Source organism: Doryrhamphus excisus, linkage group LG2 (assembly GCF_037039965.1).
Source record: "Doryrhamphus excisus strain RoL-2023G ecotype Guam linkage group LG2, RoL_Dexc_Guam_v1.1, whole genome shotgun sequence".
Taxonomy (NCBI): domain Eukaryota; kingdom Metazoa; phylum Chordata; class Actinopteri; order Syngnathiformes; family Syngnathidae; genus Doryrhamphus; species Doryrhamphus excisus.
The window spans coordinates 21,885,504-21,909,487 of NC_136358.1; the positions used below are offsets into that span (position 1 = coordinate 21,885,504).

A 23,984-nucleotide genomic window follows, 5' to 3' on the forward strand; every position below is an offset into this window, starting at 1 on the left:
CCACTCAAGCTTTAAACATGACATGCATCTGTCGGCAGCGTAGCCACCCACAAGTTGAGGATCACGGCTGTAGGGGATGCCGCAAGGATGACAGAAGAAAAAAGGTTCATATTTAAAGTCCTCTTTGCTTATATTGTATGTGTGTCAGATGGCTGCCCTCTGCGAATGCAATACTGATGTAGGTACTAACAGAGGGTCATCAACTCGAACCGCTACCTCACCCTCTGGTTTTTTGTGCTGTCTGAGAGTCTCGCACAGGCCACCATTGACTGTCCAATTGTGCAAATGTAACCGTGATGTTCTTGTTACATATGTCTGAAACCAATAAAACCGTGACAATGATCATGACCATTGATGAGTTTCCGCATTAAGCATCCTGAATTGTACCAAGATTAGTTAGTTCTTGATGCAAAATCAAAATCAGACATCCAATATTCGAAAGCAAACAGTGGAGTGGAAAACAGTGTGAGTCATTGAGGTGAAATAAATCATCATAAAGTGATCACTATGAGACATTAAGATGAAATTTGAAGCATTCAAAGTCTTTTATACTGAATAAAGACAGTGTGTTACTGTGAAACCTTGGTTAGCGTACGCACCGACTCGCATGTTTTTTGGTTTGTGCAAAAAAAGTTGACCTCAGTTTGCTAATACTTGCTAATACAGTTGTCCCTCATTTATCACATTTAATTGACACGTGAATTTCCGCAAGTAGAATTTAATATTAAAGGGAACCTAATATGCTTTTTTTCTACTTTTCTGACCATAAAATGTAGTTAGAATGTTGTATTCTCGTCTTAAACGATGCTAACATTTCAGATAATGAGGTCCGCGCATTTGGAAACGAGCCCTAAAAGATGTTTAGGATGGCTCTGAATGCTCGGTTTCAGAGAGAAAAGCGGAGACTTGATGTGAGAATGCTACTGAATTCAAGAAATAACTCATGGCTGTTGTACAAAATACAAGTATGATGCATTCAGAAGACACATTCAAAGACGTTGAGTAATGTTACTGTAATGTTGGGTGAGGCACAAAAGCACCAGACTTGATCAGCTAATAGGTCAATCCCTAACATGGCCGACCAATGCGGCTGTAACCCACACCAAGCTAAAACTCAACTCTGAACGCTCAACATCACTTCCTGCCCAACCCCCACTCTGCTCCCCAAGCACTGGAAAACATTTACAACAATGAACACAAGCACAAATCTCTTTTATATTGGGTAATAGAAAAAGCACTGTGGGGATGCTATTTCATGTCTAGAGGGCTCTAATAATAAAACCAATATTAAGAAAATAGTACATAGGTTGTCTTAGCTTTAATTATAAAAACAGGTGTGAAGTATGTGTCATTCCCACCCATATCGTACACAATATTTTTTACTTGAAAGTGTTTTTTTTAGATGCGGCATTTATTCCTTACAATAAGGCGTCTATTCAAGAAGAGGCCACTATTTCAGTCATGTAGGAGATGAGATATTTTTGTTGTTGTTATGTTATTCTTTAAGAGTGAAGAAGTTAACCAGATTTTCCTGACTGATGAGAAAATAAGAACTTGTAGATAGAAGGAAGATGAAGGGAGGGGGCACTGACCTCCGTTCTTAAAACCAGGGGTCTGTGGTACCAAGTGAGTCCCGCAGCTCCCCTGCTCTGGGTCGGGCCCCCACCCTGGCTGTGGGGCTCCAAGCCTCGCTCCTGTCCTACGCGCCACTCCAGCTCATCCCTCTGACCGGACTGTGAGTGGGGTGGGGAGTGGGGGGGGTGCGAAAGGGTGGGGAGGTGAAAGAGGGGAGTGGATGTGTTTGGACGGAAGGACATTGTGGTGATGTGGCAGGTGGACAAAAAAGACAACAAAGTGGGTGAGGAAAAAAGAATGCGAGCAGGAAAAAAGGCAAAATGGTAAATAGGCAATGAATACGCGGAAGGGGGGGTAAATGTACATGAAATAACTAAAAATATTTAACTTAGTGGAAAACGGACTACAGCAGAAAGAACAGCGCAAAGAGGAAGACCAACTTAAAGACAACGGCATACGACAGGGCTGAGAAGAGAACCAGAATGAGGACGAACAAAATGATGGGCTGAAACATCTGTCCAAAAAGACAGTAGGAGGAAGATTTTTTTTAAGAGGTTGTGGGGAGTGAGGGGTTTGGGGGAGGGTGGAAAGAATGCAAAAGACTTGTTATGAAGCGCATGCAATGATGGACACATGAGTCCAAACCAAACCAGCTGAGAAACAACCATGGCAAAAAGGTGCAGAGTGACGGCTAGCGCGCAAAAGGTGGTCGATAAGAAAAGTCAGCAGTTGCACCCTAAGGTTTGTTGAGTTTTGACTTGAACTTCAACCTTGACGCATGCTTGCACCGCCTACCATACTGCATCTATTAAAAAAAATAATAATTCATTCATTCATTAATTTTCTACCGCTTATCCTGACTAGGGTTGTGGGGGGTGCTGGAGCCTATCCCAGCTGTCTTCGGGCGAGAAGCGGGGTACACCCTGGACTGGTGGCCAGCCAATCACAGGGCACATATAGACAAACAACCATTCACACTCACATTCATACCTATGGACAATTTGGAGTGGCCAATTAACCTAGCATGTTTTTGGAATGTGGGAGGAAACCGGAGTACCCGGAGAAAACCCACGCATGCACGGGGAGGACATGCAAACTCCACACAGAGATGTCCGAGGGTGGAATTGAACTCGGGTCTCCTAGCTGTGAGGCCTGCCTGCTAACCACTGAAGCACGATGCAGTCTAAAAAATATATACAAAATATCAACAAGAAAATTAGATTTCGACCATCTTATGAAAAAACCCAGTCAGCAATTTGGTGGCAGGTGCTACATTTTTGAGAAGAATCCAGATAAACATGCAGATCAGGTATCTGTTTTCTCATTTAGCCGGTTGAGTTATAAGAGAACTGACTGTACACCATCTCAAAAGAAGACGTGCATCATCATCACCTCATCGTGCATCATCCTCTTTGAACCAGGAAGTGGCCGGCTCACATATGGACAGACCTCCACCAATATTTTGTCATTTCTAAAGCTTGGAGGAGATGATGGGCCTCTGAAGGCCTTAGACTGAATCCACCCAGCTCCACCAGAGGAGGAGGACATAGGAGTAGGCAAGGGATGAAGGCAGCTTCCCGTCTAGGCCAAGAACATACTGGAATACTGGAACTCGTTGACACTGCCTTCATCGTGCAAATCAGATTTTGGTCTGCCGACACCACATTGTGATGTTTGTGTCCTTGGCAATGTGTCCGCCATGACATGCAAGCACAACAGAAACGCTGTAAAGAGCCATCAACCATGCAGTCACTTCAGGAGAAGCTTGTGAGGGGAGGGGTACTGTCATTCCACACTCCCTCCTCTGTTAGGGTGCGTCTGCAGGCGATGCATGCAGGTGGCAAGAGCAAGGTGGCGCTCTACGAGGAGCATGGAGATGTAAATGGCAATGTGGCAGCGGCAGCGGCAGGAAGTGATGGTCAGTAAGGAGAAAGTGCGGTGCCGGTGGTGGCAGAGCTGGGTGGATCCCTAACAATGATCATTTTAAAATTGACTAAAGGCTAAAGCTAACAAGGACAGTTTCCACCAAGCAGGGCGGTACAGGTCAGTTCGGTATGGTGCAGTTTTTGGTGTTTCCATAGCAGAGGGACCCAAAGTATCGTGGTACCTTTTTTTTTTTATTTGTTCCAAATGGTCAGCTGAAAACCGAACAGTACAAAATTGTACAGTGCTAACCGAAATGAAATGAACTGCTTGGTGGAAACGGGACTTAAGTGTGTCAAGGTTAATGTAAGTGTCAAAACTTCTTGTCGAAACGTATCAATAATTCAAGTTAACGAGGAATCCTGACCACAGAAAACCGCTAAGGTTCCACTTATTCTGGTCTTTAAGGGGCTACTAATGAGGGCACTTTCAGGCAGCTCTAGGTAAAATTACCGGGAAGTCCGTCACCAGGTCTCTCCCGAAGGTGCCGATGGGAGAATCTCGAGACATGGATGTGACCGTGGACAGGAAGCTGCTGGACTCGGTGAGGTTCGGCATCGGAGACAGGTCATCAGTCCTTTCCCGAAGTCCTTCCCCGACATGTTCCAGCTTCTCCACAAAGATGTGCAGCTCTGTGCGGAAAGCCTTCATTCGGGTGTTGATGGTGTCCAGGATTTGAGGGTCCCCAGCTCCTCCTAGCAGACTTTCCCCTTTTGTCACCACTAATCTACCGTCCAGGATTAGACTATCCGTGTCAGTGATCAGGCGGTCCACAGACTTCTCAAGTCTGTCGGCTTCTCGCTTCACGTTGGCGAAAGACTCCCGCTCCTCCCTGCGGCGGTTCGCCAGTTCTGCAGCACTGAGCTCGACGCCATCAGAAGGTCGGACGCTTCCGAACCCTGAGGTGGTGGTGGTTTTCTCAAAAAGGTCTTCAGAGTCGCTCTCCCCTCCTACAGGGCCTTCTCTCTTGGGCTGGAGGAGAAGGAGTCGTCCTGCCTCCTCATCTTCAGTGGCTTCTCGTCGACCAGCGTCACTGTCAGCATCGCTTTCTCGAGGGCTGCCAGTTCTCATGCCCAGGTGTGCTGCCAGGTCGCAGCGCTGGACGTTGGACAGGAGGACCCGGTTCTCATACTGCAGCTTCATCACCTTGCCACTCAGCTCATTGACCTGCATCCTGGCGGATTTCAGCTCCTCCATCATCATCCCTCCATTGGAGCCATTGCCTGGCTTAAAGAGTCCTCCATTGCTGCTGTCCGCACCATCCAATCCGCTACTTGGCCCAAACTTGAAGCGGTTCAGCTCAGAGGTGAGCTCCCGGTTGTGGTCCTCAATCTCCGAAATGGAGCGACGCAGCAGCTCTGCTTCCTCCTCCACAAACTGGAGGTGGCGTCGGAGCTCGCCGGCCGACTCCAGCACATCACCGCCATAAGGCGACGATGGCACGCTGGAGAAGGGCTCTCGGCCAAAGCAGTCCCGTTCGTACTGACAGCGGATGTCCTCGTTCTCGGCCCGCAGGCTTCGGTTTTCTACCTCCAACTCCACAATCTTCCTTCCCAGGATGTTGGCCTCTTCCTCCACCAGTTTGAGGCGCAGTCGCAGCTCTGCCTCCCGGGTGGAATGAGGGCCACCGCCTGAGCACTCGGCCAGGGGGAGCGGACTATCCACGTCCCCGTAGACCGACTTGTACTTCTGGAGCTCCTGTTCCAGCTCGTCTTTCTCCCGGCCCAGCTTGGCCATCTTTTTACGCATTAAGGTGGACTCTTCTTTGGAGAACTGGAGCTGACACTTGAGATCGGCGTTGTCCTCCTAGTGGACAGACACAGACACTACTGTATTACAAATAGACATCAATAGATTTTTTTGTTTTACCTGACTGGTGGATTTCTTGTCCTTTAACGTTCCTCGTCTCCTCAGTGCAGTCTATGGGAGAAACAACATCGAAACAATGGCATTTATGAACATAATGCAGAGAACATAAGGAGATGTTTAGGAGAGGAGATGTGCTCAAGATTTCTATCGATAATCTCACAAATGAAGACATTAACGGGAAGGCAGAAGATCATTAATACTCGTTGGGGATCTTATATAACGTGAACATTCCCGCCATCAGGTCAAAGTCTGATTATGGAAGGAAATATTTCATGTAATTAAGACTCAAGATCAGATTGTGACAGTGATGATGATGATGATCTGAACCTGCGTCATCATGCTTCAAACATCCGGTAGATAATCGTGTCAGAAAATGTCTGGAGAAAACGGAAAGGAGGCCAATGTGATCTTACCAAGCAGCTGCTTTTATTTATTGAATATTGAAACATACCGAAACACACTTTAATTTTAAGTCAATTTTTCCCATACAAAATAATGGAAATATAATTAATCCGTTCCGGAAAGCCAAAAATGATAACACAAAACACGTTTTTGTAGATTAACTTTGGAAGTTAACTGTTTGGGACCCCTGAAATATAACATTTTTCACCAAACCTAAAGGCACTTATAAATGTTGTGGGGAAAATTTGCCAATGTTGTGTGAGGAAAGTCGTAGGAATAACAATAATAAACATCACAAGGCCTTCACTGTTCTGCTGGAACAACTCTGCTGCTGCCTTCTGCTTTCTGACCAGCGACGGAGCCACCCGCACACAATCCTAATCAGGAGTGGAGTGTGTTTGTCTCTTTCGGGGTGGCATTGTGGAGGTTTTAGAACTTTAGACTGGCATTGCACTGTTGCTGCACAATCAGGGATGGAGATCCTGCAAGAAACCATTCCTGTCTTTCACTTTTATCTTGTTAGCTCATCTTTCGGTCACATGACCAACCCCGCCCACTCTATGCCTAGTCCCACCCCACTGCTTCTTCTTAACACAAGTACTGCCCTAATTCTTTGCCAAGGTGCCGCAACTAATCTCTGTCTGGGGAGACGCTGGATTAGAAGGAGGGTGTCTGGTGCAAATGTAATGCGGTTCAGCCCTGCACTCCAACCTGTATCCACATATCGGTGCAAAATAAGTCGAGGAGGGCTGGGAACCCGACCTGTCAATGTTTACCAACATAGTTGGCCAGCCAGCTTGGAAAACGTCTCCTCCAGCCGCCTTCCTAACGTCCAGACGCCCTCTTCGGTCAGATGTTATTGTTCAGGAAGATCAGTCACTCAAGAAAAACTGAAACCGGACTAAGAACAGCTGGGGGGTCAAGATGTCCCACAAATCAATAGTGTTCTCGCTCTGAAAGCTCTTAAAAGTGTGACCTCAGCCAGCTATTCTCCATTTGGGTGGAGTGCATACTTCAAGAGGTTGAAGTATGCACTCCGACCAACATGGGAGAGATTAACCATGTTGATTCACTTCATTTGGGCTTCCGGTCAGGTCATCTCTCGGGGTCCCGGATGTCAGCACACGTGTTTGGTGAGCCCCAAATGTGCTTCAGTGCCACCAGAGGACTGTGATACCAGATGAAACTTTGCTAACAGCTAGCAATTATAGTATGACTTTTGTAAAAACTCCTCGGTTGACGGACTTGGGAACGCCGTGTTGAATTTCCCGTCGTTGGCCCTTGGCACCGGAGTCTGAAGTGCCTTTGTCTATATGTGCCCTGGCTGGCCACCAGTCCAGGGTGTACCCCGCCTCTCGCCCGAAGACAGCTGGGATAGGCTCCAGCACCCCCCACAACCCTAGTCAGGATAAGCGGTAGAAAATGAATAAATGAATGAATGAACTTTGAGTATAAAAGGATAACTGCACTAAAAAAAAATTGGCCATCCTCCACAATCCTTAAGTGTGCCACACTATGGCCAACCCTGGCCTATAACAGCTGCAAGTTTGAAGATTCAACAAAGATACTTTCTTTAACCTGGGCTAGCCAAGACCCCTCAAAACTTAAACCTAAAAAGTTGCAGGCTAACAATGCTACAGTATGTATTAGCATACTGTAGCATTGTTAGCATTCTGTAATGTATTAGCATACTGTAGCATTGTTAGCATACTGTACTGAATTAGCATATTGTAGCATTGTGAGCATACTGTACTGTATTAGCATACTGTAGCATTATTAGCATACTGTACTGTATTAGCATACTGCAGCATTGTTAGCATGCTGTCGCATTGTTAGCATTCCCACCATTTCTGCAGTGACACAGCAGCTGATGTGGAGGAGAGGCTCTCCGCAAAGTGTCGAGTGGTTCAAGGCTGCGCTAATGGGATTTACCACCAGAAAGTGGATGATATGAAGAAGGGGGGGCGACTTCAGCCACACAAAAGGCGCTTTGACGACCACTGGATGTAGATAAAGCTGCTCTCTAAGACGTGAAAAGAATGCTGCAATAAATAATGCTCTCCCGGCAGGAGGCCCAATGCTGATAAGTGGCTATAAAATGCCGATAATAAGAGATGTGTTGAATGTGTGCTGGAGCTGGACTCTAATCCACAATCTAATCCACACGCAATCCGCTCAATGCAAACATCTCTTGCTCACATAATTGGATTTTTCCACGACGTGAAGCTGCTTCTGCTGCATATTTCAAAGCACAGGAATCTATATTTGGCCTGTAGCTTGCGGGAAAAGCTTACTCGATGTATAAAACACCTCAATATACAGTAACTCACCCGAATCAAGCTAAACCCAGAAATAAATGGCACTACAATTTCTCCTTCTAAATAAACCGTATGTACATGTCGGCTAGCTGAACATAACATTCATATTGATATGGATCTTGAGCCATTTGCTAGCATCACACAATAAGGATGACAAAGACGAAAGACGAGGCAAAGAGGATCGGTTACACTGTGTGGCTGCTCCTAATCCCATTATTATTTATAGCAATATTGAATTTTTCCAACATTTTCTGTGATAAAAAAGCCGATTATGTGGGTTCTGTGCTAGCATCACATGCTAAAAGTGGCTTGGGAAGAACAACAACAGTTAGGCCAGTCATTCTTATCTAGTGACTCGCGGAACCGTTTCCATTGAGTCTTTGCCAAATAAAAAGAATGTAATGACCCGATGTCTGTGAACACACCTGGGTCTGCCACCACAAGGTGTGGACCACTTGGTCAAGCACCTATCTGACACAGCTACATAGCTAGGTATCGACTGGTGAAGAGCACGGCATAAAGCAAAAGCTGTTGAGGGGAAATTTCACCCACAATGAAGACTACTAGGTGCAGTATGATGGTACTGTTTAATATCCAACTGTCCCAGGCAAAGGGGTGGTCTACAGAAGAAATGGTGGTCCTATTATTATGAAACATAACTACTATGTTGAATCATACGTGCCAAACGGCAGTTCAGGGTGATTCTGTCCTTCTATTGGGAGACTTCAACTGCCATGCGGTGTGATGTTACTGGACTTGCGAACCACAGTTTGTAGAATAACTAACACCATGTTCGAAAGTAGGGATGTCCATAAGTGCACTTGGCACCACAACACCCAAGGTCGCAGGTGTATGATCGACTTTTTCTACATGGCGCCATGGAGGACGAGCCAACTCAGAGCTGACCCAGCCTAAATCCTGGCCGGTGGTGGATCGGGCCGCTCGTACATCGAGGAAGGATCTGCAAAGATTTCTGGGATTTGCAAACTTCTACTGCTGCTTCATTCGGAATTTCAGTCGCAGACAGAAGGTATGATTGTCCCCCCCCCGTTGTACTACCACCCCTGTTTTCATCCTAAATCTGTAGAATTTTGGAGCAATGTTAATGACCTTGTTAGGCCACTCCAGTCCTGTAGGTGGCAGTAATACGAATTACAAAGTGAGAGCCAAAAGTTACACAGTGCAACCTTTTTTTTCCACTGCGGAGCTACGTATGTACCGGAACTGATGGGATTCGAATTGTCTGAAATGAAAAGAACTTCCTGGATTTGCAAGTCGCTAACAAGCTCCCGACATAAGAACGTCATCCATAAGTCATATTGGTGTACTGAAGGCAGTGTCTTTGTCTTTGTCACACAGCCACCAGAGAGAGAACATTTGTCAGCAAGACAGGCGGCCCAGATGCGGCACTCCTCGAGGTCGCTTCAAGGTCAGGCCCACCGACAACCGCAGCCGCATCCCCATGGGAGGCCAACATTGTATTGTCTCTCTTAGCTCTCTTTATTAACTACCAATGAGATCCTGTCTGAAAGCTATTCAGTTAGCAATATCTTTATTATTCTGAGTGTACAACACCACTGCATTATATTTCTAATTCTTTGGTTAGCTAGTTTAGCTGCAGAGAGGAAAATATGAAGGTAGATATAATACCCTTTGGTTTACGTGTACAATAAAGTATAAAAAAAATAATAATAAGACAGAAAAATAGGTCATATCCAAAGACTTTTAGTGCAAAAGTACTTCCTTTAAATTAATAACATAAGTATTATTGTTGAGTATCTTAGTACTACTGAATGTTTATGATCATTATCTGTATTTTAGTAATACTATTGTTCAAAATAATTATAATAACTACATAAAAGTGTAGTATAACTGCCTTTAGGGATGGGTATCTTTCACATTTGAACCAATGTAAAACCGATACCGACCAGTACTTTTGTTTGTATTTATGTGATAATAAATGCTAATTTACTAATTTAAAGGGGGCCTATATTGCTATATTTCGGCCCTTTGAATTGGGTTGTGGACTCCGATAGAGCAGCTACACACAATAACCAGTACAGTGTTCTAGTTCTTCCAGAATCTGCACCTATTCAGCTGTATTTGGATTTCGTGCTTCCCACAAAAACTTTAATGTTTAATGTTTTTATGTATTCCACCCATGACTTATGTGGGTTTTCTCCGGGTACTCTAGTTTCCTCCTACATTCCCAAAACATGCTAGGTTAATTGGCGACTCCAAATTGTCCATAGGTACCTTTTGATTTTACATGAATCTGTGTTTGGCAGTACTGACAATATTTGATCCATGCCTATAAAAATAGGCAAATAGGTACTCGTCCCTATTATAAACCTTGTAATCCAACCTACCTCGGTGTTCCCAGTGTCAGCGAGTGATGTGTTTCATGTTAATGTCCAAACAGAAGCTGCACTAATTCTACATTTCATCAAACTTACTGAAGATTTGAATACTTCTGTTAACGCTCATTACATTTGGCTAAGTGACAACTTTATAAACACTAGCAATCACCGGTGTAAGTTTGTTACCAAGTATTGGTGCCCATGTTTTGGAAATGTTAGATGTAGTAGATTACAGTAGTTACATTAGATCTCTCTTGGCACATACTGTATCACTTCTTCATCATCAGAGCTCCAACCAGCTAAGACCACTGACACATACAGACATATGATAGGATGCCCCCCCCACACACACAAAAGAAAATGTGGTAGTAGCGCTTAGAAAAAAGGTTGAAAGACGGCCTATTTCATTTCATTGTTATGATATGCTGTGATGTATAGCAAATTTCTGCTTGTTGCCAAATATGCTGCTGACTTGTTTGGGTGGGATGAAAGATGAAATATGATGACTGGCTTAAACAAGAGCAAAAATTGTGAGGTACATTAGAGGGTCCTTTGCCAAGTACATGAGATGAAAAGGCATGGAAACTCGCCAAAACTAAGAAAAAGAAACAATTAGACAGCATTCAAGATTTGTTAACATTCTACATCTTCATAAATATCCCTTCAAGCCTCCAACACTAAACTGTTGAAATTGAGCTATTGTTTTCCGACACTTCTTTGGAAACATTGCAAATAATGAACCAACACTGACACAAACGTTAACTGAAAGGTTAACTGGGTGCCTTGCCTGATTAATATTGGTGCTGTGCTGACCAACTGTGCTTCATAACACACCTCACATGTAGAAGAGATCCAAGTTGACAATATAGTGACATGGATGGTGCAGAAGTACTGCGGTGCAACGCGATGCATGAAATCTGCATAAACTCCTCCACAATGCAACCCAACTCCTGACCAGCGACGGAGTCAAGAAGGCAGAGCTTGGACACACGTCTCTGTCACCTGGCAACACCTCGCCTTCCTGGTGAAACATGCATGGGTGTCCAAAGTGTGGCCCTGGGGCCATCGGTGGAACGTGGCTCAGTGCAAAAATGCCCCAAGACCCAGCAAAAGTGGAAAAATAGAGCAGAAAGGCATAATGTAACTAGAAAAAGCGCAACTGTCGATAATAACGATAATAAGAAAATCGATGGTTGGATGGCTATTTTTGATTATTCAAAATGTGCAGCCGTTAAAAGTCAAAATTGAGCATCCATGCTATTGTAAAAAAGGAATGAGGAGTTAATATGGCCTGCAAAAGGCCATATAACTGTTCTTGTTGCAGGCCACTGAGGGGCAAACGACTGTGACAATTCATCATCGATGAGAAACTGCAGCACTTTAACGGCTTTGCACATGTAGCAATAAAACTGTGACAATGCAACGCAACTGTAAATTAGCAGGAGTGTTGTTGTGACTTAATAGTCAGTTCCATTGTCACATGTGAGCAGCATAGGGTACACTCCCACACCGCCTCCCTTCACTAAGCTGCCACTGACCCCAACCGGGGAACTGACACGCAATAAAGACCTGCACAATAGCGCTTTAATGTGACACACACACACACGCACCACTTGATGTGTGGAGCCCCCACACAGCAATCTGGAGTGCTACTCACGACAAATCCCAACAACCACCAAAACAAGTCAGCAGCAACAAGCAGAAATCCCCTTTAAAAAGCCATACATCACAGCATATCATAACAGTCCTTGAATTGTTAGTCTAATTTTATTTGTAAAAGTGTCATACTATCAGCTATATGTTCTCATTTCCCTCAAACTACAAAATTTAATTTTACAGTTTTTTTTACTGAATAAGACAATCATGTTAAAAGTTGAAATACTCCGAAAGTAACAAATTCAATTCAAATGCATGGTGGGCTGCATGTGGCCCCCGGGCCGTAGTTTGCCCACCTCTGATCTAGATCTTCCAGATTCTGCACGTCTTTCAGCAGCGTTTCCATGGACTTCCTGCGTCTGGCCCAAAGACTCTATTTAATTGACTTAACCCCCGGCCCTCAGCTCAGCTTTTGTTTACAGGGCATGAAGACATAAACATGCATACGGTAAAAAGCATAAATTAAAAAAAAACATCATAACATTTTTTGTTTTGCAATTCTACTAGGACAATACATAATTGTAAATGGTGAACAGCTTTTTCTTTTTCTTTATTTTTAAAAAGCTCCTAAACAGGCACTAGGGACAACAAATTCATTCAAAAGTCACTTTTATGTATATAGTCGAAGTCAGCAGAAGTCCAATGAAGTACTTTGAGATGAAGTATTGAAGGTTTTGAAGTCATAAGCGTCTTGAAAGCTGGAGGAGGATTAAATAAAATTAAGTAGCAGAACATATTAGATGAAATCATAGTTGAAGATCTTTTTTTAAGCCTATCTGACCAAAAAAAATTCCTCATATGACCTTTAGTGGGAAGCACAAGTCTTGCTCTGTCTTCCGACGCATTCTTGTAAACTCAAGACAGACAGAAAGGGCGATATGAGGGAAGATTGTTTTTTTTTTTTTTTTTAATCCAAAGGGACCATAGTACTATGACGGAACCAGGACCATGGCTGTGACCCCATGGACTTGTGTCTGAAAGGATCTCGTCTCAAACGTGACTCTGGGCTGTTGTGGTCTTCACTGTGATGACATGTGACCACCAAGATGTGGAGTGACATTGTGTCCTTTTGATTTATTGTCCAACGGCTGGACTTGGACTTAAATGGGGCAAACTGGCCAGACAGAAGCAGGACGGGTGCTGATCCCAGGGGTTCGGCACGTGTTCATAAATACAGTCATCACTCAGCACTTTTTGCAGCTTCACTCTGTCATGGTTTTTCAGACATCTTAAGATATCATGGTTGAATACGACTTACAGTATCATTTAAACAATGGTGCATCGTTGTTTTTTTTTTTTTTTTTTTTACAATTAAAGGCTTTTAAATGCGCTTTTATGGTGAGGAAAATATTCATTCATTCATTTTCTACCGCTTATCCTCACAAGGGTCCCTGGGGGTGCTGGAGTAAGATATGGTAGAACCAGAGAGCAATAAAGAGTGCAGAGTGATTTCTGATTGAGAACAAGTTTTGCTTTGTTCAATACTGAAATATTTCTGGCCACCTTATGTTGTATATTTGTAATATGAGGTTTCCAACTCATATTTTCATCTATTGTGATCCCCAGAAATGTATTTTCCTTCACCCTTTCAATGTCCACACCGACTATTTGTATTTGTTGGTACGTGTCCTTTCTGCTGTTACCAAACAGCATGATTTTAGTTTTACTTAGGTTCAAGGACAATCTATTATCATCAAACCATCTTTTTAGTGTGATCATTTCTTCTCTGACCTTTCTAATGATTTTGTCTGTACTCCCTTCAGAACAAAAAGCAGTGGTATCATCCGCAAATAATACCAGCTTTAAGTCTTTCGTAACTTTGGAGATATCATTAATGTACAAGTTGAACAGTTTTGGCCCCAGTACTGACCCCTGGGGAACTCCGCACGTAATACATGAACTTGCAGATGTGTATTCTCCTAGCTAAGTAGCTTTTGACCCAGTTCAGAACTAATCCTCTTATTCCGTACCTTTCTAATTTAGTTATTAGGATGTCATGATTGATTGCATCAAAGGCTTTTGTCAGATCCAAGAATACTGCGGCTGCACACTTCCTCTGGTCTATAGCGTTAGTGATTTTCTCCGTAATTTTAATCAGTGGCATGGAGGTAGAAATATTAGCTCTGTATCCATACTGACTTTCTGATAGTAATTTGTTCGCATTAATAAATTTATCCAGCCTGTTGTTGAATAGCTTCTCAATAATTTTGGAGAATTGTGGTAGTACGGAGACTGCCTAAAGTTTTAGCTTTAAGTTTTGGCGTGGCGTTGGTTACTGCAACAGTAGCTTGTGGTTTTTTTTGTTTTTATTGTGGTTGTTGTGATATCATTCAAAGCGACAATGTTGTTCCGCCCATCAAGTATGGTGCTTATGAACCATGTGGTAGCTACTACACACGCTACATCAAGGAGTGATGATGTAAGATGGTAAATACTTGGTTCCTTGGTTCCTGTCCAAGCTAGTCTGTGAGCAGGAAGTGATGAAGCCTGCTCAGATGAGCAGTGAAACCACCAGAACCCTCAAGCGACTACCGCAGTAAAGCAAATGTTAAATCCATAGGTGGTGGCGTAATCCCTGAATGGCCTTTTAGCCAAGTCAGGAGGTGAAGAAAGCCATTGCCTGGAAAAGACTGCAGTCGCCACATCAGAGGTCAATGTTGCGATTACGTTGTTTGTTTGTGTACACTCCAAAGAGAAATAGGAGGAGTCGTGGAAGGTAGACAACAAAGGGTTACTTGTGCAATAGGGTACAAGTGGGGGGGGGGTAAGGGTCTTTGGTGCATCCAGCTGGCTGATAATGAGGCCGCCCTCTTCCCCACACCGCTCACTCTCTTCTGTGTGGCCCACGGCTCACAATTAGTCAGTAACAAGGGGAGGGGCCGCCGCCGCTGCCACTGCTGCATGCAAACTGCCTTTGTGGCCAAAGAGTGATGGTGGTCAGGTGGGGGTGGGGGTGTGGTGGGGGTTAGACTGTGTGCCATTATCACCCCTCTACAGAGACTAGCGATACAGGACCCACAACTAAAACAATGAAAGTCTCTTATTAGAACAGCCTTCACATTCGTGCAAGCATTGACGATACATTTAGTCTCGATAGAATGTAAACTCCAACCACAGCTTCTCAGTGCACTTGTGCACGCTACCACCACCATGCATGCCTGTAGACACAACAATTGCCAACTATTTGACTTCGGACGATACAGATGGATCGGGGCAACCCTAATATTGTATCGTGAATGAAGCAAAGGAGGACATGTCGATGATGCAGCAGCAAAAAGCGCCCTCGTCATTATTTAATCATGACGTTTGCACGTGACTCCCTGCCATGCAAGCATCCTCATCCTCCTCTTCCTCCGCACTAAGTCACATGACCGCACTCAACGTCTACAAATCCTGGGCCTGTGTCAACGCTACAGATAGCCTTCCCTCTCCAACCTGCTGCCTGCATTTCAAATCCAAGCCCACTTTGACGTCGCGTATGATGAAAAGGACATATCACCACTTTAGGAAAGCCATGTGCCAAGTATCACATTAATAAGGTCAAAGTTCAAAGTACCGCTCTTAGCCACCAGGGGGCATCAATGCATGTTCGCCGAGGGATTACTATGATATGCTGTGATGTGTTGCCGCCATTTCACTCTTCAACTCACTGATCTTGTTCCAACCAGCTCGTACTCGTGACAAATACAACAAATGAGTCTCAAGCCATCCTGTCAACAAAAGTCTGCATCACGCCACAGCTGGCGGTACGAAACATGACAGCGGACCTCCCAAACCTGGCAGACACGCAGACGGATGCTTGTTGCATGAATACGGTGTCACTTACAGACGTTGGGGGAATTTATGTCTGCCTTCAAATCCTCTTAGTGAAAAATCAAAACATTCAGGAGCCATATTGATAGTTAGATAGTTATTTTTAAATAGGCTTAAACCCATGCATGGAGATGTACAGTTCAGTACGGTGCTTGGACATTATTCATAAAGAATAAAAACAAACACAAAATGCAGTTTTGAAACTAAACTTAAAGCTACAAAACACTTGCCTCCTGCAACTGGGTTACACTTTATGGTGCTTGGAGGTTTCAATTTCTCCTTTCTTTAAAGGGATTAACCCTCCTTCAGCAGATTAAATGCATCACCTTAAGGCCAAAGCAGCTACATTAAATTACATTTGGATTAAAAGGATTCATGCTTTTCTGTTTCTTTCTTCTTTTTTTTAAAGCAAGAAGCAACTTAAAATTTGTTTCTCTGTGCTGAAAATCCCCAAATTATTTCACTTTTTACGCATCAGATCTCCATAAATTTATTAGGTACACCTGCAGAATCGTATCATTCAAAACATGAATGAATTCTGCCTTTTCATAGATAATACTGCCCAGCTGGAGACGAGCATACGTTTTGGTTCCGTGCTGGTATGCTGGTTCCCCAGAACAGCTACCAGCACAAAAACACAACATATGCTGGTCAGATCGGCATACCAACACGACAATACAACATATGTACCAGCATATCATATGTTGGTATACGTGTTTTTATACTGGTAGCTGGTCTATGCTGGTCTAGGGGACCAGTCCAATGTATGCTGGTCAGACAGCCATATTAGGACAAAAACACAACGTATGCTGGTCCATCAGAGCAGCATACCAACATGACAACACAATATATCTGGTCATGCTGGTCCCCCAGACCAGCATAGACCAGCTACCAGCACAAAAACACAATGTATGCTCGTCAGCCCAGCATACCAACACAAAAACACAACATATGCTGGTCCCCAGACCAGCTTAGACCAGCTACCAGCACAAAAACACAACGTATGCTGGTCAGATCGGCATACCAACATGAAAATGCAACATATGCTGGCCCATCAGACCAGCATAGACCAGCTAACAGCATGAAAACACAATGTATGCTGGTCCATCAGATCAGCATACCAGCACAACAACACAACATATGCTGGTCATGCTGGTAGCTGGTCACCCAGACTGGCATAGACCAGCTACCAGCACAAAAACTGGTCAGCCCAGCATACCAACACAAAAACACAACATATGCTGGTCCCCCAGACCAGCATACCAACATGACAACACAACATGCTGGTAGCTGGTCTCCAGACCAGCTGCCCTATGCTGGTCATGCTGGTAGCTGGTCTGTGCTGTTTTTTTTCATCAGGAGAGCCTTACTATACACCTGTTCCTTTAGGCCTTAAAGGCGTCACTGCGAACACAGCCCAGCTGCTGCCACTTCAAAGTAAAGTCATAATGTGTTGATTTCACACTTTTCAAAATAAGAGAATAAAAGAGCGCCGTGATCAACATGCAGGATATTTATGTTGACAAGGAGGGATTCATGCACTGCAGTGTTGAATGTGTGTCACTGCGGCAGAGTCTCCTGCTCACGCCTGCTCTCCTTCCTCCTCATTGGTGGAGTCCCACCAGCAACAGACGCTAACTGGGTCAATGAGATTCCCTCACGTTCTTCTTCTTCCATCAGGTGGAGAAGAAGTCCACAAGGAGTAGAAAAGCTAAGTATAAAATATTAGTTTGGTCTGTTCAGACAAGTTTATTTTGGCCATAATCTGCAGAATATTGTTATTATTTTATATACGTATGATTAGAATTAAAAATGTAGGTGTATTATTACAAATCAGGTATTTAGATGAATAGAAACTTGCTTCTTTACCATAAAGTGATATGTAATATATTGTGTGGTGTGTGATCATTAAGGGCGGTGGAAGCAGAAACCGAAATAGAATTTGTTTTTCTGGGACAAAGCTTGAAGAAGAACCCCAAAAAGCAAAAGCAACAAATCCCTAGTAGAAGATTCCCCTCTCCTCTGCCTCCTTCCTGGGAGTCACGTATCAACTATCTTGACACATCTTCCTCCCGTGTCTTGTTATTTTCCTGTCGCCTCACCTCTTTGGCTCTCTCCAGCTCGTTGTGCAGCGCCTGCTTGGAGATCTCGACCTCAATGATCTTTTGGCGAAGCTGCTCGTTCTCATCTTCGGCGCGGCTGCGTTTGTCCTCCACGCTCTCCAGCTCGTTGTGGAGACGCACAGACACATCTTTGGCCACCTGAAGACACGCATTCACCTTGTTCAGGGCAGATGGTATCTGAATAAACACCCCAAGCGTTTGAATACTACATATCCAAGGGACAGAAATTCTCCACTTTATAGTATACAGTATACAGCATATACAGTACACGGTAAATATAAGTAAATAGTCTGTAACACAAGTGCAAAGCAAGATATTTGTGTTGTGGTGCATCCTCACAATTCCAACATATACTGAAAAGATGCTGAGGTTCTCATTGGGAGTGACCAGGATGGATAGGATCAGGAACAAGTACATCACAGGGTCAAAGAGGCCAGACCGAGATGGTTGGGTCATGTCCAGAGTAGAGATAGTGAATATATTGGTAGAAGGATGCTGCGTTTAGAGCTGCCAGGTAGGAGGCATAGAGGAAGACCAAAAAGGAGGTTTATGGATGTAGTGAAGGACAACATGAGGGTACGTAGTTGGTGTGAGAGGGTTGGATGGAGGAGATTGATTTGCTGTGGCGACCCCTGAAAATGGGTCAACGCACGGCCATTAGTGTGTGTATATCTGGCAACACAAGTGAATTCATCTTTTCATCATTGAACCGCAGCTCCCCAGTGCACTTGTGCACACTATCACCAGCATACCCGACTGTGGTCAATCTTGCTCCTCACTTGTGTTGCAAGCTATTTAGGCTTGTTGAGGGATGCTCCAGTCAGGGTTTGATGCTGCAGATTCCAAGATCGGCTGATCCCTCGGTTGTAGTATAAATGTATAAAGTAGATTTTATGGCAAGAAACAACATCACACACCTTGAGATCCTGCTCCAGACTGCGCAGGAGCTCTCCGTCCACATGGCCCGTCTGGGCGACCCGCAGGCTCTTCTGCTCGGCCTTCCTCAGTCTGTACTGGATGATGCGACAGTTCTTGTTGGAGCGGCCCAGTTCGCGTCGCAGCTCCTGCAGCTGGTAGACCTCCTCGTCCATGTAGGTGTCACGCAGCTCCTCCATCTCGGCGTGCAGCTCCTCCACCTCGTCCTGGGGCAGCAGCGTCACAAAACATCATCAAGACAGAGACTTAAATGCCATGTGTATGATGGTGTACAATTATGACTACTACTACTACTACTACTACTACTACTACTACTACTACTACTACTACTACTACGACTACAACAAGACAAGAACAGAGTAGAATAGTGTAACATTGGAGGATTATCCTAATACCTTAAGACATGATTTGAGGTCCAGTAGTACTTATGATATAACTAACCACCTTATCTCTCCCTGATTCTACAATATTTTCTGTCTCCTTCTGAGATGAAATGACCTCCATGTGATGTAAAAACCGTGATTTAACCTGAGCGCTTCTTTGGGTGGTCTCGAAGGAGTGAGGGGGCTTCCTGGGAACTCCTTGTTTTTAGTAATGTTGAGCTTTGAACATGAATACCAGACTGGTGATGTGCCAGTTGCAAAAGAAACGGCAGTGCTGGGTCTTTGAAGTGAACAACGGGAGGTGCCTGTAGGACTACGGATTATTATTGATTTGTGGTGGACTATATACGGACTTTCTGCATTATAGTGCTTGCTCAACATCATCATCACTATCATCAAAGCATATCTTTGTCTGGAGACAAGACACAGAGTAACTGTCATATTTGCATGAACAGGACATCATAAACAATGACGCCATTAAAAAGACATTTGCAGCAGACGTGTCTATTGACAAATAAATGATCACTTTTACGCTTTCCTCTGCTGACTGAGGCTTGTAAATGAAATGGGGCGTATTGATTGATTGAGCCCTGTTAGGAAATGCAAAGGCAACAATGCTTAAAAAAAAAAAAAAAAAGAAGACGGGGGGTTTACAGTGCACGTTAAATAAAAGCTTTTAAATGGATGAGAAGTAGACAGAGTGGGTGATTGAAGGAGGTGAAGTACACTGAAATGCTGCATTATTTTTGTCTGAATGATGAAAACATGGCAACATGCACCAATCAGCTTCAGATGCCTTTTTAAAAAAAAAAAAAAAAACTGTATGTTCGGCATCTTAATACAGTGTACAGTAATCCCTCATTTATTGTGGTTAATTGTGGACCAAAGAAAGTAGTAAGAAAACCTGTCCACTTTCTAAATATGTTTTTTTTTTACATTACTAAACCCCATTACTAAACATAATAAGAGAAAATAAGACATCATTCACCATCCTTATGTTAAACATGAACACATATTTATTTCCCTTTGCTGTACATTCTCGTGCAAGAAAACAAGTTAATATGAGCTAGCTAAAAATGGACGCACCTATTTTGACGCCAAAGCCCTTACAAAAAAACTAAATGAAAACGCCAACAGTGTTCCATTTACATGACGGACTTGTATATTAACCAAGCTACAGCCATATTATTATTCTAGCAGCTAACATGAAAAACCTGGCCGACTAACAGGACGCCTAGCTCAACGCTAGTCTCAGCGTCATTCACAGACGGAAGAGAGGATCCTTAGCTCTCGATTTGGTGACAAAGACTCAACAAGATGCTTGTTTGCCATCAGTATTTTTTTTACCAGAGGACTGGAGCAAACGTCTTGTGCTGGAAGACACAGCCATCCCAAGGAGAGCGGACATCGTAAGTGTTGTTGCTGTATCTATGCTGTTGTTGTTGACAGAACTAGTGCTATGTGCCCTAAGTAAGTAGTGTGGGTAGTGTTTTAAATCATTAAAATACGGCAAAATACTGCAACTATTACATGTTAGCATCAGTGTACGTGTTAATGCATGGTCACAGCATGGATATCAAACCATGCAACGTTGTTAGAGATAGTCGAAATAGGTGTATCCCGATGATGTGCATTGTTAGCTGACTTTTCTCATGCACAAAAAAGGGAAAGAAATATGTGTACATGTTTCACATACTGTAAGGGAGGGCAAAATTCCAAAGAAAAGTGCAGTTTCCCTTTTAAAACTGAGAATGTTTAAAACATGGAGTCAATAAATTTTGAAAAACAAATACTATTCAATATTTTTCCATTTATTCACTAGAAGTAATTGTGAAATTTAGGATTTTAGAAATGTAGTAATTTGTACAAAGGCTACTGGAAGCAAACACAAGATTAATATTTTATTTAGCTATAGCTATAATGCAAAGTATGTACAGTATATATTGTTGTATTGACTGGTAAATACGTATTTACAAGTCGCTTGTTTATGATTAGTACCTCAATTAAAATTGTGAATGTGTAGTCAAACTAATACTCCCACATATTCTTGTTGATTCCCCCAAATCCAAGTTTTTCCAACTTTTCCTAAACCAAATCCCTCTTTTCCAGTGGGAACATGCAAAATGTTTAACTCCTTCCTCATAGAGTTGCTATCAGGACATCTAGGTAGGGACAATTCTCTATATTGGATCTGTTGTCATCGGTGACTTTAAACTCTGACACTGCTCCCCGCCTCTTTGACATTGACTACACTTGGGCAAAGGCACCAAGAGCAGACAACTATGGCCTTAAAAAGCAACAATCAATGAGCTGACACACATTATGAGTATGGTGTGTGTGTGTTGGGGTGGGGTGGCAGTTGACCAGCTGGCGTCCTGACAGCCGCCCTGCAGGAGGGTGTTTTGAGCCAAGCGCACATGGGACATGTGAGTACCATTGGGTCCTGCAGGGGGGTGGGGGGGTCAACAGCATTACAGCAAAGCTGATTAACAATGTTGTGTTGTCACTGAGGCCAAGATACACACACACTAGCAGGTTTGTGATAACACTCGTGCAGACAAACACTGCAGCATCTTAGGTTGCACCCCTCCCCAACCCAAGAAGATGCTCTATATTGACATTTCAAGTGCTTGAAATCATGAAGGTGAGTTTCCTTCAGAACAGCAACCTTTTATAAATAAATAACATAACAAAAATGTGGCGGCACGGCGGTCGAGTGGTTAGAGGGCAGACCTCACAGCTAGGAGACCAATTCCACCCTCGGCCATCTCTGTGTGGAGTTTGCATGTTCTCCCCGTGCGTGCGTGGTTTTTCTCCGGGTACTCCAGTTTCCTCCCACATTCCAAAAACATGCTAGGTTAATTGGCGACTCCAAATTGCCCATAGGTATGAATGTGAGTGTGAATGGTTGTTTGTCTATATGTGCCCTGTGATTGGCTGGCCACCAGTCCAGGGTGTACCCCGCCTCTCGCCCAAAAACACCTGGGATAGGCTCCAGCACCCCCGCGACCCTCGTGAGGAAAAGCAGTAGAAAATGAATGAATGAATAACAAAAATGTCTCAATGATGATCACATTAATTAAAGTTTCTGGCTTTTCTGCACCTGAATGTGGGATATAAGTACATTTTATAAATGACACCACTAACCACCCCCACCCCCCACCAAAAAAAGAGTAGTTTCTGCATACTACTGCTACACACCTTTGACACCACGTGTTTATTACTGCATCATACATTGATGGGAGGTATTCCCATGTATATTTAGTTAGCTGCAAAATACACACAGTGACTAGTGAGTGTCTTCTTTGCTGACATTTACGTTTTCATACAAAAATGCATTTCAACTCCAAATCCGAACTGAAAAGCCGTTTCAACCAAGATTTAGCAGTCTTACATGTGACACAAAGTGTGCTTACCTTTAAATAATCATTTTCAGATCTCAAGTCCTCTATCTCCCTCAGCAGGTCTTCTTCGGTTCCGTCCTTGCCTCCTCCTTGTGTACTTGGTGCGGTTTTGGGTCTCTCTGCAAGGGTGCCGGGACCGGACTGGATAGGGGATGCTGACCCTTTGGGGACAGCATTAGGCTCGATTGTGTGCACTGGAGCTGTAGCAGCCGGCCGGTCTGCTCCCAGATGATCCCGGTCGCTGGAACCGGTCCCGGACTCCGCATCGCTGCTGGCCGCCGGCGCCAGCTCGGAAGCGCAGTCCGAAAGGTCCGAGCTGCTGTCGGTCTGGCTGACGAGAGGGCCGGTTGGTACACGAATAGGGGAGCCATCGCTGATGGAAACAAGCTTCCCCTTCTTGGCTTTAGAAAAGATAGGACTGCTGGTTTTGGGTTCCGCTGATGCATGCTGGGGAAGCCTGGTCAGCTTTTTGGCCACCCCGGCTTTGGTTCTGCTCCTTGCCGCCACAGGCTTCTCTTTGACCGGGGTGATGTTGTGTCGTGAGCCGCGGTTCGGAGCCTGCGGCTGCTTACCGAGTTTGGGGGATTTGGGTGCGATAGCTGGCGGCTTGGCGGAGCGGGCGTGGACATCCTTCAAGAAAGGTCTGGCCGGAGAGGGAACCCGGTTCGGTCTCTTCCTCTCCAGCTGATGTTGGTTGGATCTGGTGTCAGAGCCATTGGAGCTCTCCATCATACACTGACACCAGTCGGAAGAGGAGGAGGGGGGTGATGGCGGAAACGATGGGTCCACAGTTCTGGAGCGTCTTCCTGGCCCGGTTCTCGATGTGCATCATGTGAACTACCGTCCAGTGTGTGCATTCACTCACCAGGGTGTCATTGTGGTCCCCGCGCAGGGAGGAGGGCTGCAGGCAAACCGGATTAGGGGGCTGCGGATGGGGAGGCAGGCGGGTTGTCTCTGCAACACATGCTGGCTTCCGATGGGTCACTAGGCTCGGCCCTCCGGTCCCTCTCGGCACCGGTTGTCCATTCCTCGAGCTTGTGCCCAAAGTCTGATACAGGTGCCGAATTGCCGATTTGTGGATCCGCAATCGCTGCGGTGTGACGCCGTGATTGGCAGGGAGGCGCATGCGCAGTCTGACACACGCACAGATCACGTGATGCACACCTACTGGATTTCAATAAATTTAAGATTAAGCTTCAACAATAACATAACATACACACAA

At 44.4% G+C, this 23,984-nt stretch overlaps 1 protein-coding gene across 4 annotated transcripts in view; it reads right to left on the reverse strand.

Moving 5' to 3' along the window:
* mtcl1 (microtubule crosslinking factor 1) overlaps nucleotides 1–23,872 on the reverse strand; it is a 34,670-nt gene extending 10,798 nt beyond the window's left edge. For 3 of the 4 annotated variants that reach the window (XM_058061537.2, XM_058061539.2, XM_078788641.1), the window contains exons 1-6: nucleotides 22,775–23,872; nucleotides 18,957–19,181; nucleotides 18,019–18,177; nucleotides 5,368–5,418; nucleotides 3,952–5,304; nucleotides 1,593–1,733 (exon numbers count right to left, since the gene is read on the reverse strand). In XM_058061537.2, coding sequence (XP_057917520.2) covers nucleotides 1,593–1,733; nucleotides 3,952–5,304; nucleotides 5,368–5,418; nucleotides 18,019–18,177; nucleotides 18,957–19,181; nucleotides 22,775–23,494 — 2,649 coding nt within the window. In that variant the 5' untranslated portion in view covers nucleotides 23,495–23,872. The remainder of the gene's footprint in view (nucleotides 1–1,592; nucleotides 1,734–3,951; nucleotides 5,305–5,367; nucleotides 5,419–18,018; nucleotides 18,178–18,956; nucleotides 19,182–22,774) is intronic. The other variant, XM_058061538.2, reaches the window with a different exon arrangement.
* Nucleotides 23,873–23,984: the final 112 nt, after the last annotated feature.